Consider the following 15,903-nt stretch of genomic DNA (forward strand, 5'->3'; position numbering starts at 1 on the left):
TGGATGCTGGGTGGGAGGGGGGAGATGCAGCAGTGCCCCCCTCCGTGCACTCTGTTATTCGTCCTTCCAAGCATTCCTTTCCCAGCCTCGGCCCTTCCCATGCTTCTCTTCTTGAACGGGTTTCCAGAGGGTTGGCTCCTGCCGGCAGGGGGCCCTCCCTCAGCCAACTTTCTTATTTCCCAGGTGCCAACTGTCAGGGCAGATCCCCCGTGGGCAGGACGCCCCTGCACGTGGCTGCAGCCATGAGCCGGCTGGACTGTATCAGCCTCCAGCTCAACTATGGGGCCTCCGTCAATGACAGAGATACCAAGGGGGAGACGCCCATGTCCCTCGCCTGCCACCTGAGCCACCGCCAGAGCAGGTGGCAGACGTTCCTCTTCTACTGGATGGTGAAGCTGGGGACAAAGGACCCGATGGACCCTGTCGTGAACAAGGCTTTTCAGAGAGTCAAGGCCGGGTTTGGATCCAAGAAGGAGAACAAAACATAGCTCCACTTGGGAATGTTTGCATGTCAGCTCTGACTTGGGGTAACGTTCCTGGGTTCAGATCCACGGTGGCCAGTGGCCCTGGGTGAGCAGGAAGGCCGGGAAACGTGGCAGTTCCTCTGAATCAGATACGAAACCATCTGTCCTATTTGCAAATGACTTGAGGAGGGTATTGATGGAAGTGGGTGAGTTTGTGTTCATTTCCTAAATCCATCACAGACCTAATGGGCTCCCATGCCAGCCTTTAATTTTGAGCTATTTGTTCATTGTATCCAGTAACGCTGCTTGGGGTGATGGGAACCAATTACCTTCTCTCCGGTCTGGACACCATCTAACACGTTGGCATAATAGGGGTAATAGCCGTGATGAGAGTAGCTCTGTTGTTACGGTACAAAACCAGCGCGGGCAAACGTCACCAGGTCGTGGGCAGCGTGACCTGTGAATTTCAGTTTGTAAAATTCATGGCACTAGATGCTCCCTAAGCCAGCAATGTTCCAGAAGTTTTCCCGAACCTTCCTGGAGGGGTCTGCTGCCTGAGTCTGAGGTGGGGCTGGGGGGAGAAGCCAGGCTGACCTGGGGGGCATCTAAGAGCTTGGTTCTCCACAGGGGCGCCTGGTTACTCTTGGTGAAAGGTGATAAGCTGGCACTGGATTTGGAGGAGACGGTGTAAAAGGTGATGAGCTCGTAAGGGAGAGGATTCGAGCTGGGAGCTTCTTTTTTCCTTTTGTCCCATCCCCAGAGGTCCAAGCACCCCCCTCCCGCTAGCTTTCTCCTTTCCTGCTAGAACTGGGGTAGCTCCAGCATCCCTACTGTGGGGCAGTGTCTATGCTGAACTCTGGGCTCGACACCCACAAAAGCTGCCCTGTGGGTGTGGGAGCCGAGAGGGAGGGCTGAAGCCTGGGGCGGACTGACACGCACACCCTCGTCTGAGGGGGGCACCGTGACTCAGCTGCAGTAGAAAGGCGAGCCAGAGGCAGCTAGATCTTTGCAGAGCTTCCCAGAGCTGGAAACCTGGCTTGTTGATCTAAGCCCTGATTTTTTTTTTTTTTTTTTGCGGCATGCGGGCCTCTTACTGTTGTGGCCTCTCCCGTTGCTGAGCACAGGCTCCGGACGCGCAGGCTCAGCGGCCATGGCTCACGGGCCCAGCCGCTCTGCGGCATGTGGGATCTTCCCGGACCGGGGCACGAACCCGTGTCCCCTGCATCGGCAGGCGGACTCTCAACCACTGTGCCACCACGGAAGCCCCAAGTCCTGATTTTTAAGCGTTGGCTTGAATTATGTTAAGGTCAGCGTTCGGAACAAAAGAAGTAGGAGATTTGAGGCACATGGCTGGGACTGCCGACCATCGTCAAACTAACTCATTTCACTGGGGAAACGGGTAGAAGCAACCTAAGACTCACTGAAGCTCTCCCCGGCTCTGAAGCCACAGGGCGGGAATGGCCATGAGTGTTGCCGGGTGGGAAGTGTTGTCCACCCTTCCACCCGTGGCCACACATGTTTCTTTGAAGCCCTATATCCTGACACAGCTTCCGGAGTCAGTCTGTGTGGCAACAGTCTCTCGACCGTTGAAGTTCTGTTTTTTAAGGTGCTGGAAAATGGCCCTGTATCCCAGCCGCCCTGCTTTCTGACTTACATCCCAAGAACTGGATTCCGCTTTTACATTAATTGGCTGCATTTCCCGCTGTCGTGGCAAGTAAGAGCCGTGCTGGTGACGTGGCTTTACACTCAGTGGACGTGGCTGGACCCAGCTCAGCAATCTGTTTGACAAATAATAATCAGGAAAAAAACATACAGCTCAGCATCAACAATATCAAAACTGAGATCTTGTTTGTGGCAGACGTTCTCCAAAGTCAATAGGCAGATATTAAATAACCTTATCCAGCAGGGTCAGTTCATTTAGCTAATGAGGTGTATTGGCAGGGGGACCTGGGCACCCTTTTAACTTAACAAGTGGTGTGACTCAGAGTCATGTGTTTTCCGGGAGCTTTGCTCTGCTGTCTTTATTGTTAGCAGAGCCAGCTGCCCGACATTTGTCCCCAAAACTTTGGAGGTAAGCCCTCTGTCTTTGTCACCCCTAATTCAGCTAAACACTTGGCCGGCAATTGGGTGAGTTCCAAACTCTCCGTGGTAACATTTTGCTCATTCTGTGGCAGGGTCATTAAAACAGTCCTGTAGGTCCTGGGGGCTCTTCCTTTTAGACGATCTTAACATTCTAGCTGTTATATTCAAACAAGCCTGTATCACCTATTCAATAAAATATGTCCATAGCCTCAGAAGAGTTGATTTGCAATTGGTTGCCATCATCTTACACTTTGCAGAAAATTTCATTCAACATTTGAAGTTTTTGGGGGTCATGCTTTGGAGCCAACAGACTTTTTTTTTTTTTAAATTGGGGTATAGTTGTTTTACAATGTTGTTTTAGTTTCTGCTGTACAGCGAAGTGGAGTTCCCTGTGCTATACGTCAGGTTCTCATTAATTGTCTATTTTATACATATTAGTGTCCATTTTTTTTAAAGGGGTTGATCTCAAACGGTTTTGTAGGACCCTGAAATCCTTTTAGGCCCGAGGTATTGGGGATGGTCTTTTGTGGTGAAGCAGCGGTGGTCTGCCATCACCCAGGTGGGCCTCACCTCTGCGTTAGAGAGGGACAGGCTTCCTCTCGGAAAGGAGCTACTGTCAGTTGTCTGAGTATAATATCCATCTCCCTCCTCCTTATTGTGTATCTCCCATGAAGCTGGACTCTCAGTGGCCAGAGTGGAATTGCTACTGGGGTAGTGTGGACATACAGGGCTTGGATCCCAGATTGCATCTTGGTGGCTCTGCCCTGTGGCCTTGGGCACGTTCCCTACTGCTCTGAGGTACAGGAGGTTGGAGGGTGGTCATGGTGCCTGGTCCCTAAGGTTGTTGGGAGGGCCTGGGAGGTAGGAGGTACTCAGTACATGCTAGCTCTTCTCGTCTGAGAGCTTGACTGAAGAGTCCTTCTGAAGTCAGGGGCTCAATTGTTGATGATCGACGGGGGATGGGGGCAAATAGGAGAACCATTTGGTGCCTTCCTTGGGTTCTCAAGTTCCGATCACCTTGAGACTGATGACCTCTGAGCTCAGTGCCCCCGGGAAAGTGCTGTGCAGCGTCCTTGGATTTCTTGGCGGCCACGTGAAGAAGGATCCCTCAGCATCCCCTCCGTCAGGGACACTGCTCACCAGTGTGCCTTATGTCAGCCTGGAAAACAGCCCTTGGGAACTGGGGAGCCCCTCTGGAGAGGCCGACCGCTCGCTCAAGGAAGACGGTGACAGCTGCACCTCCACCGTGCTTCCATCTGCCTTGGCTGTCCCTCCGGACCCCTGGCTGCCTGGGGTCTCTCAGCTCCGCCCAGGGCTTGGGTGCATGGCCGTCTCTCTCCAAAGACTCATCCGGGGGGGGGTTTCAGCTGCACTGAGTCCTTCCTCCGTCTCAGGCCTGAACGCTCCCTTCTCTGAAGCATAGTCACCAACCAGACTTTCCCGGGGAGGCGAAGGGCACCCACTGGTGGCACCTCAGGGGACTTTAGTTGGCCCTGACGCTGAAGTAGGTGCCACTGAAACATAGGGTGAGAGTTATTCCCTTTTCACATCGCTCTCAATCCTTTTAATTCCGGCAAGAGGAAAGTCTCCGCTTGGTGTCAGGAAGTCAGACTCCCCCCTGACCTTTGCGAAAAGGGAGCTTTTATAAGATACACAAATAGAGCAGCCTTCCGCAGGCAGCAGTGTTTTGCCAGGATTTAATAACATCGTCTTGTTTTCAGTATATCTGTGGGCTGGGATTCTTTTCCTTTTTCCACTCCTAGCCAGTATGTGACCTCGGGGCAAACTGTCACCTCCACAGGGACCCCCATCATCTCCCTCTCAGCCCAGTTGCGATGAGCAATGTGAATTGTCCTCGGGAAGGGCCCGGGCTTGGCGTCCAGCAGATCCCATTTAGAATTTTCCTCCCCTGCTGGCTGGGTGGCATTGGGCCAAGCAATTGCCTCTCTCAGAGCCTCAGTTTCTTCGTCTGTAACATTCGGGTAATAAAATCTGCCCCTGTCATCGTGGGAGGGATGAAATGCCTGGCACAGAGCAGACTCTTGAAAGATAGTATCCATTATTATTATTACTACCACCAATTAATTTGCTTAAAATGTTTACTCACTGGGAATCAATACACTCCCGGTGTCCAGAGAGCCTCATGAATTTTCAGCAAACCTTATACAATGAGAGTCTCCATCCAGAACTAACCATTCCTAGAGTGGGAGAGAAATAATTTCCCTGAAACTTAAGGATTTTAGTATTAAGTACAGGGTCCAGAAAGTCGTTCTGAACTTAAAAATCCAGGGCCAGTTCTGCAGGAAAGAGAGAGAGAGAGAAAAGGGAAACAAAAGCTCTAAGGTGAGAGGAAAATTCCAGTCTCTCAGCTCTGCCTCTGCAGTGCGTACTGACTACACGAGCATCCAGTGGAGGGCACAGAAACCCATTAACATTTAGAAAAACACCCGCTGTTTGTGCTCACCAGAAATGTCAGAGCTGCGGCAGTCTGCGCCCCACTGGAAACTCAAGAGTGGGGCTCAGCCACAGGGGCTCCCGGACAGCTTCTGTGCCTGAACCCCCGAAATTGTCCACAAAACACACATTTTTCTGGGGAGAACATTCATCATGTCCTGTGAGGGTCCGTGGATCCCCCAAACCTGGGCACGTAACAGGTTGTCAAATCAAATCGATGCATCAATTCAATATCCCTTTCTACCCCTTGGGTGGGTGTGCATTGTCAATTTGTGATTGGAAAAAATGATGAATACTGATAACACCTGGTGCTGATGTGCGCGTATGCGTGTGTACACGGGTGCCTGGGGCACGGCTCTCTCTAGTGCTGTAGAGGGGAGCTTGTAGAGTCCTGTAGCCTTGCCGGGCTTCGATTGGACGGTAGGTGTTCAGAAGGCCCTGCTACCCCACTTTGTAAGTCCGTCCCACAGAGATGAAGCCCCACTCCGTGATGGCATGCGTGTGCAAATGTTCGTGGTAACGGTTTCTGGTGGCGAGTGCCTGGAAACACTCCAGATGCCCACCGCTGGGAAAGATGGTGGCACGCTTTGCAGCTATTAAAAAAAATGACTTGATCTGTATGTCCAGGCCAAGGGACAGCCGCGAGGGGTGTCTGTGACGTGTCATTAAGTGAAAAACGGCAAGTTGCCTAGGAAATGTGCATGAGCTCATGGAGTCACAGTTCTAAAAAGGAGGCAAATCTAATACATGGGCACATAAGCACATTCTTATTTGAGCAAAAGAAGAATTATGTCAAAGACCATTAAACTCTTAACATTGCTTACTCTGGGGCCGTGGGGCCGCTCTACACGGCTCTGAATGATCACAGCCGGCCTGTCTTTTCTTTCTTTCTTTTTTTTTTTTTATGGTGGTAAAATACACATAACAAAATCTGCCGTTAATGACATTTAGTGCCTTCACAGTGTTGTGTAACCATCACTCCCATCTAGTTCCGGAACATTTTCATCACCCTAGAAAGAAACCCTGGACCCAGTAACAGTCCCCCTGACCTTCTCCTTCCCCCCGCCCAGCCCTAGACAACCACCAACCAATCCACTTTCTGTCTCTGTGGATTTGCCCCTTTCTGGATACTTCACATACATGGAATTATACAACATGTGGCCTTATGTATCGGCTTCTTAGGGTGATGTTTTCTGGGTTCAGCCACATGGTGGCGTGTATCAGTGCTTCATTCGTTTTATGGCTGAAGGATATTCCATGGCTTATCCGTTTGTCAGTCGATGGACATTTGGACCATTGTTAATAATGCTGCTATGAACATGGGTGTGTAAGATTTGTCTGAATACTTGTTTCTTTTGAGTACATACCCAGGAGGGGAACCCTGGGTCATCAAGCAATTCTGTGTTTAGCAGCATGTCCTACATTTGTAACTAAAAAAATAGGAAAAAGGAAAAGACGCGAACCCACCTCCCACCTGAGCTCTCCAAAGTTTGAGAGTCACCACAATCATTTATTGAGCAATTATCCCGGGCCAGACGTTCTGCGTGAATTATCTCATTTAATCCTTTCAGTAATCCTGAGGGCCAGAGGTTTTCAACCTTGAGCGCAAATCAGTCCCAGGGAGTCCTTATTAAGACACAGATTGCTGGGCTTTGCCGCCCGAGATCCTGGATTAAGTAGTTTGGGGGCGGAGCCTGAGATTTCTGACAAATTCCCAGGGATGCTGGTGCTGAGTGGCACTGAGCACGGTCTAGTCCATCCATGCCCGTTTTTCATTTGAGGAAACTGAGGCCCAGAGAAGTCAGCAACTTGCCCAGAGTCACACAGCATGTAAAAGGCAGAGTGAGAATGCCTGACCCTAGACCATGGTTCTAAGAAGCACCTGACAGTATTAAACTTGCCTGATCACAGACCACGATCCTTCTCCAGGGGTGAACCAGCCGGCCTGGGAGGACTTTCTGGCGGCTGTGACCTCGGTTACCTCTCTAAGGGCCCCTTTCCCTGCTTGTAAAACGCAGAAAATACTGGCACTCTCTCAAGGCACCGCAGAGGTGCCCATCCAGAACCTCACCAGGACGGACCACTGGGCTGGGCACCACCAGGCAGCACAGAACGCAGGATGCAGAGCAGGTAATCAGACCCCACCGACACCTCCTCGTCCGTTCGGCTTGTATCAGAGCCTCAGCAAGACAGGTCCCTGGGGGGCCTGAGCATTTTCTTCCAATCTCAGTCTTTGGTTTAGAAAAAGGACTCTCTCCAGGCCTCCCAGGGTCAGCTCGAGGGCGCCCGCCAGGTGGCGCTGCTGAGCGCTGCCGCCTCAGGTGGGCGGACGCGGCGGCCACCAGGTGTCGTAGCGAGACCGCGGATGGACTTGGTGCGCCCGAGAGTTCCTTCCATCCAGACGGGAGTACGTCCAGAGCCCCCTGTGCAGGTTGTAGATCCTGCTGCATTTAATTTTCTCCTCTCCGTTTAGACATTATACCCCAAGGACTTTCCATTCGATTCTTTTATGCTGTTTTGATCTTTGCATAAGATATTTTTAAAAGTAACTATGTGGGTAGTATTTTCACATAAAATTAATGGTACAAGAATTTTAGAAAGAAATACGGTCCCCCAAAGACTCTTCCTCCAGGGGCTCACCAATGGTCTTAGGGTCAGGAATAAGAGCCAGCCAGCTTTAGAGATAAATTTTATTTTTTTTAACCCCCCAAAGGGAGGAAAAGTCTAGGACCTTCCTTGCAACTCTCATGAATGTTTAATGTCTTATCACCCAGGAGGGTCTGCAACAAGAAAAACAAGAAAGAATTTTGCTAAATTAGGTGTCTTTAAGCTCAAGATCCTCCATATTTTCCCCAAAGTATAAGCCATGGCACCCAGAGAAGGGCTGAGATTAAAAATGAGCTCTCATCAGAATTGCTATTTTTACCAAATTACACCTTCAAAGAACTTCATGATTTATCTCCACCTTTCAGCAGACTGCAGTATATTTCATACCTGGTTCATCTCATGTTGGTTTAGGAATTCTATTTAAATGATGAAAAAAAATGCATCAGGTCCGCTTAGGCCGGCCTATAAAGTATCTCATTTGCTTCTTGTAAAGACCCCATGAGGTGTTATTATTCCTGCCCCACAGTGACAGAGGAGCAAAGTCACTTTGGGGAGCAAAGCCACTTCCTTTGAAAAGAAATGAATCGGTCCCCTGCAGCTTGGAGCCCTGGACTTTTAGACAGATGGATGTGCTGGTGATGAGGCGAGGTGACTGACCTGCTATCCACCCCTGCGTTCAACAGATGCCGTGATGGAGCCCTCACGTGTGACAGGGCTCCAGGCAGCTCTGATCGCAGGCCATTGGGAATGGTCTCATTGCTGCTCCACCGTCGCCCTGCACACCCACCCTGTGGGCTTCCTCTCCCTGCCTCAGGGAGTTACTAGATCCTTTGGCTATTTACTTCTATAAATCAACAGCCATCTTTTGCAAGTCTTAAAAAATCCAGCCTAGGCCCAGTAGAAACCACCGTCTCCTCCACTGTCCCTCCCCCAGCTCAGGGCTGTCCCCGGCTGGCTGGTGGCCCTGGGCCTTTGGCCTCTATGCTCTGTCCTCCACAGCTCTGCACTTGCCCAGCTGTTTCTGTGTCTCCGGGAGGTGGGCCCGGGATGCTGGGGGAAGTTAGAGGGGCTGTGTGTGGCTCTCCCCTGGCCCCCAAAGTCCCTCCGTTGGGGGTACCAGGCACTTAGTGGGTTTTGGAGATTCCCCCTTGGGCCTCTGTCAGTGGTGATTTCCTGCGGACCCCCTCACACCTGCCCTCCTCCTCCGTCTGACTGTTCCCTCGGCCTCTGTGTTGCAGGTCAGGTGGTGCTCTTGGGAAGGGGGAGACGGCACTGGCCCCCTGGCCTGCCCTCCGTGTGTCTACTTGGCCTGCAGGAAAATGTTCTGTAGGGGGCAGCAGTGGGAGCCATCAGATCACTGGAGGTATTGCTGGTGTCCAGGTGCCAGAGGGCAGTGGCTGAACCAGTGTGGTGACGGCAGGGAGGATGCAGCAGGCCCGGCAGGTGCTGGAGGTGCGGGAATGGGAGAGGGGGTAAAGAAACCCTTTTTCCAAGTAAGGTCACATTCACAGGCTCCAGTTGGACACATCTTTCCAGGGGCACCATTTCACCCCCTCCAGCGGGTATGTTTGAGGCGTCAGCACCCACGGGGATGCTGTGGGTAGGCTCACAGGAGAGAGACTCACCAGATCCCTGTTTTTGGGGTTGTCAGCAAGCAGGTGGATCTGCGAGGGAACCAGGAGGGCGAGGGCTGTGGATGGAAAAGAGGAGGGAGGCCGGAGTTCTCCTCTGTTTTGGGCTCAGGCAGAGGGGAGCCAGCAGACAAGGAGAGGAGGGGCTGGTGAGGGAGGAGGGAAATGCTGGGGGTGGGCGGAGGGTGTAGGCATCAGAGCTGAAAGCTGCTGAGAGCCCATCCAGCTTGGCGACACGACTGTGCTTGGCAAGGCCAGTTTCCGTGGTGTCTTTTAACGTGTCCCCTGTCCCCTGCCTTCCTGTGAACTGGATGTGGGACCTCCAGGGGGGATCAGCTTCAGGCTGGTCCCACCATCAGGATGCCAAGTTCAAGCCTGGGGTTGTGGTCCTGACAGCTGCCCCCCCTCACTGGGAAGTTCTGTTTCTGCCTTTGGACTTAGAGAGTAATTTTGAGATGACCCCTTCTCACCCTGTGAGCACCTGTTCCTGCTACCTTTTTTTTATTCTTATGGTAAAGCAAGCATAACCTGGCAGTTACCAGTTGGACTCTTTTTAAGTGTATAGTTCAGTGGCATTAAGTACATTCACACCATCGTGTAACCATCACCCCCGTCCATCTCCAGAACTTTTTCATCTTCCCCAACTGAAACTGTCCCCATTAAACACTAACTCCCTTTCCCCCTCCCCCAGCTCCTAGCAACCACCATTCCACTTTCTGTTGCTATAAACTTAACTCCTCTAAGTACCTCACATAAGTGGAATCATCCCAAATTTGTCCTCCCATCTGCTTTTTGAAAAAGCAGCTTTATTGAGATTGAGTTTTAGTTCACATCCTGTACGCTTCACCCATTTAAAGGATGCAGTTCAATGGCTTTTATTATATTCACAGAGCTGTGCAACCAACGCCTCTCTGTAGTTCCAAAACATTGTCATCATTCCCAAAGGAGACCCCAGACCCATTAAATACTCACTGCTCATCGCTCCGTCGCCCCAGGCCCTGACAACCACTAACCTTTCTGTTGCTGTCCATTTACCTATCCTGGACATTTCCTATCAATGGAATCATACAATAAGCAGCTCTTTGTGTCTGGCTTCTTTACTTAGCTTGATGTTTTCAAGGTGCATCCACGTATTACACTGTCATATGTATCAGTTCTCATTCCTTTTTATGGCTGAAGAATATTCCTCTATATGGATGGACCACACATCGTTTATCCATTCATCTTTTTTTTTTTTTTTTGGCGGTACGCGGGCCTCTCACCGCTGTGGCCTCTCCCGTTGCGGAGCACAGGCTCCGGACACGCAGGCTCAGCGGCCATGGCTCACGGACCCAGCCGCTCCGCGGCATGTGGGATCTTCCCGGACCGGGGCACGAACCCGCGTCCCCTGCATCGGCAGGCGGACTCTCAACCACTGCGCCACCAGGGAAGCCCTATCCATTCATCTTTTGATGGTCAGCTTACAGACTTGTGCAGTCATGACCACACTCCATGGGACTCACATTTTATTTTTTTTAATTTATTTTATTGAAGTATGGTTGATTTACAATGTTGTGTTCATATCTGCTGTACAGCACAGTGATCCAGTTATGTATATCTTCACGTCCTTTTTCATATTCTTTTCCATTACAGTTCGTCACAGGATACTGAACATAGTTCCCTGTGCTGTACAGTAGGACCTTGTTGCTTAACCATCCTATAGATACTAGTTTGCATCCGCGAATCCCAAACTCCCACTCCATCCCTCCCCCACCCCCTCCCCCCTGGTAACCACAGTCTGTTCTCTCTGTCTGTGAGTCTGTTTCTCTTTCGTGAATAAGTTCATTTGTGTCGTATTTTAGATTCCACGTATAAGTGACGTCATGTGGTATTTGTCTTCCTCTTTCTGACTTAGTATGATAATCTCTAGGTCCATCCATGTTGCTGCAAATGGCATCATTTCATTCTTTTTTTTATGTCCGGGGGCTCACATTTAAACATGGAGATTCTGTGCTTTTTCAGTTACCTTCAACTCCGGGGTGTGCATTTCTGGAGAATGCACCAGAAGCACCCAGTGGGGTGGCCTGGACCCCCTGGCCAGCACTCAGGCCTGTGGGCAAACCCCTGTGATTCTGCCAGTGGATTCTGGGTCTTCTTTTAGCACCTTCTAGGAAGGAGTTTTTTCTTGGCCTTGCCATGCGGCATGTGGGATCTTAGTTCCCCGGACCAGGTATTGAACCCGCGCCCCTTACATTGGAAGTGCGGACTTCTAACCGCTGGACCGCCAGGGAAGTCCCCTTTAGCACCTTCTAGAACCTCCTGATTGCAGCACAATCCCTGGACAAGCATCACTGGCTTCACCTGAGAGTTTGTTAGAAAAGCAGAACTCAGGCTCCGCTCCAGACCTATCTGCTCAACTTGAGGTTTCCATCATGTTCACACCAAGGCAACATCACCCTAAGAAAGCCTCAGCACCGCTGGGTGCGTGTCTGGTCCAAGTCCTCCAGCTGCATGAGATGGAGGAAAACTTTACTTTTCATTTCTGTCCCAGGGCATTTGCGGCACGCCTGGGCAGCAGGGCTGGGCAGCTGGCCTCTGCTGGGACACGTGGTCCTGTCTGACCCTCAGACTCTGGTCCGTGCAATGACTGCTCAGCCTTTCCTCGTGATGTCTGCAGCGTCCTGTCTTCTCCTCTCTCTCGGCCATTTTCCTTCTATTATCAGGGGCAATGGGCACATGGAGCTGGTCTCACACCAGTTGGGACAACTTGGGGGCTCAGGAAGCTGTAAGACCCCACCCTGCTACCCTGTGACCTCCTGGGGTTCCAGGACCCCTCTGCTATCCCTTCCTCTGCCATAGCAGCCCCAGGAGGCTGACTCACATCCTTTCTGCCTAGATACTCCGGGCAGCCATATACTCATGGGGGGCTTGTCCCCTTCCAAGGGGGCTCCTGGTAAAAGGGACCCTCTGCCTGTACACCCCCTTGTGGGTAAACTTTGCCCATGTCAGGGATGGATGAGGTGGGAGGGCAAGTTTTCTAGGAAGCTTTTCTCTCCTTCAGACCTGCTGCCAGCTCCATTCTCCCCGAGTTCTCGCCCTGCTCTGTGGATGAGACTTTTGAAGCAAAAGCAGAGAGAGAACCGACTCCAGTTTTCCTCTGCTTCCTGGGGCATCCTTTTTGCTCAGAGGCAATGGCACCAAATGCTTGGTTCCCACACTAGGAAAAGGGTCGCGAGGGAGAAAGACGAGGGAAAATGATTATTTTTATGCAAATTTAATTTGGACCCAGAGCTTTATCCCTTTGGGGTGGTGGGAAATTGAGCTTTGGTCAGTCTTATGGACTCTGCCCCTCTGCGGGGGTGGGATTATAGTCACTGATCAGATACCAGTGGTCCCAGGACACTTGGTCCTTACATAGCCTAATGGCACAGGACGTATGTGCCTGTTTTGGGGGCCACTAGACTCTTTGGCAAGGCCAAGAGCCCTGGTGTCTGGAGGTCCCCTCCCAGGCAACGACTGGCATAGGGTAGCAGCTGCCGCCTTCCTGATTTTGCCTCGGCCTCTACCACTCCCTATTGCCCCTTCCACCTGGCCCTGCCCCCCATTTACACGGCTTGCCAGGCCCCAGGCCCCTTTATCTAGTACTAGATGAACAGTTCTCCCTGCCTAAAGGCCTTTCTAAGTCTGTGTAAAGAAAGGGGAAATGAAAAACATGGGCATGTCAACTTATTTCATGTTTTAATAAGTACTGCTGGGGCTTCCCTGGTGGCGCAGTGGTTGAGAGTCCGCCTGCCGATGCAGGGGATGCGGGTTCATGCCCCGGTCTGGGAGGATCCCACATGCCGCGGAGCGGCTGGGCCCGTGAGCCATGGCCGCTGAGCCTGCGCATCCGGAGCCTGTGCTCCGCAACGGGAGAGGCCACAACAGTGAGAGGCCCGCGTACCGCAAAAAAAAAAAAAACAAAAAAACCCCACAGTACTGCTGCCGTGACCTGCTGGTGATTTATTTTGAGAAAGGCTATAGATTGAGCTGCCCGCCTGCTGTCCCTCCTCCAGGAAGTTTAGAATTAGAACCAGAGGATGTGATTCTACTGAACTTTTGCCAGAGCAAGTTCAAGAGGGAAGACCTTCACCTCTTATATTTGGTTTCAGACCCCATGACCCTCCCTTTGGAAGGGAAAAAGCTTTCTGGCATTTTTTTTTCAATTTTTTTTAAGCAAAAGTTTTGCTAAATCCTTGGGAACAAGAAACCCCACATCCTGTTTTTATATGTCCAGAGCGAAAGATAAGGATCTAATTTAAACCCTGACCCTAGTGCAATAAGACCCGATTCATACAGGGCACGTATGCCTTCCCCCTTCCCAGAGTCTGTTTCTGTCCAGATTAACGCACAGCCTTCGTAGTTTGCGAAACTTTTCGTCCCCCAGGGAGTCCTGAGGTCAGGGCCGGCCCAGGGCAGTTCAGACGCAGGACTGCAGGCCCCTTTGGGCAGGGAGAGGGTGTCTATGGCATTTGGAGGGTCTGACAGATCTCAGCTTGGTCATTTGGACGCTGGTTAGCCCTGCGGGGCGGCAGGCCCATCAGTTTGGCGGATGGGGGGCACCGTGGTGCAGGGGCAGAAGCTCCAGTGGTCCCCGGAGCAGCTGCACACATAAATCAGACGCCTCTGCGGGCTGAATCCCTGCCAGTATTGATTGAATCGAGCCCTGGCAATAAATTGGGTAAAAAAATCACTTGGGAATTAAAGAAGGCCCAGGGTGCTCTGGTTATAGAAAACACTTAAGTTTAACGCATTGGCCGAGAGCGGAACATCATTTCACAGTGGTGCCCATTTGCTGAGGACGTGAAAGAGCTGGGTGGCCGCCGCCCGAGGAGTGGGCCAGTTGCATTCTGAATTAGCCAGCAGCACGGAGGAGCTGGTGAGCAGCCTGGGAAAGTTCATTACCGAGCTGCGTTAGATAAAGAGGTTGGGGCCTGAAAGCCACCCGCTGCTTTGGCCAAGAATCGTGCGGAATACGGATCCGATGGTGCCCAGCCCTGGACGTCCCACTGGCTGCTGCAGCTCCCCCTGCCCCGACTTGGGATGGAGCCCTACTCACCCCTTCCTCTGTCTCACCCCTGCGTCCAGCCTGCCTCTGAGGCCTGTGGCAAATCATCCCTCCCATTCCACCTCCAAGCCTCTCACCCAGCCCTGCCTTCAGAACCATCTTGCAAATCAAATTTGTGATATCTCTCCTCTGCTTTGAACTTTCGATGGCTCCCCACTGCTCTTCAGATAAAGCCGAAGCTCCTGATGGGAGGTTTCAAGTCTCCCCCAACCCCTACCCCGTGACTTCTTTTACTTTTTAATTTTTTTGCCTGCGTTGGGTCTTCGTTGCGGCGCTCAGGCTTTCTCTAGTTGTGGAGAGTGGGGGCTACTCTTCGTTGCGGTGCACGGGCTACTCATTGCAGTGGCTTCTCTTGTTGCAGAGCACGGGCTCTAGGCGCGTGAGCTTCAGTAGTTGTGGCACGCGGGGTCAGTAGCTGCGGCTTATGGGCTCTAGAGCGCAGGCTCAGTAGTTGTGGCTCACGGGTCTAGTTGCTCCGCGGCATGTGGGATCTTCCCAGACCAGGGCTTGAACCCATGTCCCCTGCATTGGCAGGCAGATTCTTAACCACTGTGCCACCAGGGAAGTCCCCCCATCCCCACCCCGTGATTTCTTGTGGATCTCATTCTGGGCCACGTTCCTTTCTGCATGCGTATCCCAGGCACACAGCCTTCTTTTATTTCCTTCCTGGAGCAGGACCTTTGCACATGCTGTTCCCTCTGTCTGGGGTGCTCTTCTGGCCAACGAATCCCACCCACCCTCCCAGCCCTGCCTGCTGTTCCTCACGGGCCTGGCACATTCCTTGGAGTACCCCTTGGCTCTCCTATCAACACGGTAGTGAATTATTTGGGGTGTCCTTACTGTTCTGTCTCTCTTTCCTAGAGGGGAGCTGCTTGAGGGGAGGGCCTCATCTCATCTAGTTTAACACCGCAGCCTTGTGGGCGGCATCTAAAAGGCAGGACCTCAAAAACATGTCGCTGAGTGAAACACGGTCATAAAAGGTCCCATCCTGTAGGATTCCATGGGCACGAAATGTCCAGTCTAGACAAATCCACAGACAGAAGACAGACCACTGGTTGCTTAGGGCCGGGAGGAATGCAGAGTGACCGCTAATGGAGTTTCTTTTTGGGGTGATGAAGATGTTCTAAAATGAGATTATGGTCATGATGGGTAATTCCGTAAAAAGACTCAAAACGATTGAATTGTGTACTTTCTGTGGGTGATCTTTATGGTATGTGAATTGTATCTCAGTGAAGCTGTATATTTTAAGGCATCCAGCAGATATTTAACAAATGAAAAGTTGTGAAGTTCAAGAGAAGGGGAACTTCTCTCCTGCAGAAAAGCAGTCGACTTAATCTGTGAATATGCAGGGCAACGTGCTGATGGGATGGGGGAAGTGGTGCGGAGGAGGTCCAGGGCCTGGCGGTGTCCTCAGAGACCCGCTGACCCAGCGGGGGAGATGAAGAGGGGGGAGGGGGAGGGTGGGGATCGGGGAGCAGGTGCTGCTGACGCGCTGGGCACGGTGGGTGGGTGGCGGTGAGCGGCATGGGAGGGTGAGGGCGCTGGGCGCTGTGTGGACGTGCTGTTTCGGGCCGGTGGG

The 15,903-nt window shown here is 51.8% G+C and overlaps 1 protein-coding gene across 1 annotated transcript in view; it reads left to right on the forward strand.

The window, feature by feature from the left end:
• Window positions 1–2,758, forward strand: part of ANKRD60 (ankyrin repeat domain 60) — a 77,218-nt gene extending 74,460 nt beyond the window's left edge. The window contains exon 9 of the mRNA XM_024750430.1: window positions 184–2,758. Coding sequence (XP_024606198.1) covers window positions 184–488 — 305 coding nt within the window. The 3' untranslated portion in view covers window positions 489–2,758. The remainder of the gene's footprint in view (window positions 1–183) is intronic.
• Window positions 2,759–15,903: the final 13,145 nt, after the last annotated feature.

The sequence above is a fragment of the Neophocaena asiaeorientalis genome, unplaced genomic scaffold (assembly GCF_003031525.2).
Source record: "Neophocaena asiaeorientalis asiaeorientalis breed wild unplaced genomic scaffold, Neophocaena_asiaeorientalis_V1.1 scaffold606, whole genome shotgun sequence".
Taxonomy (NCBI): Eukaryota; Metazoa; Chordata; class Mammalia; order Artiodactyla; family Phocoenidae; genus Neophocaena; species Neophocaena asiaeorientalis.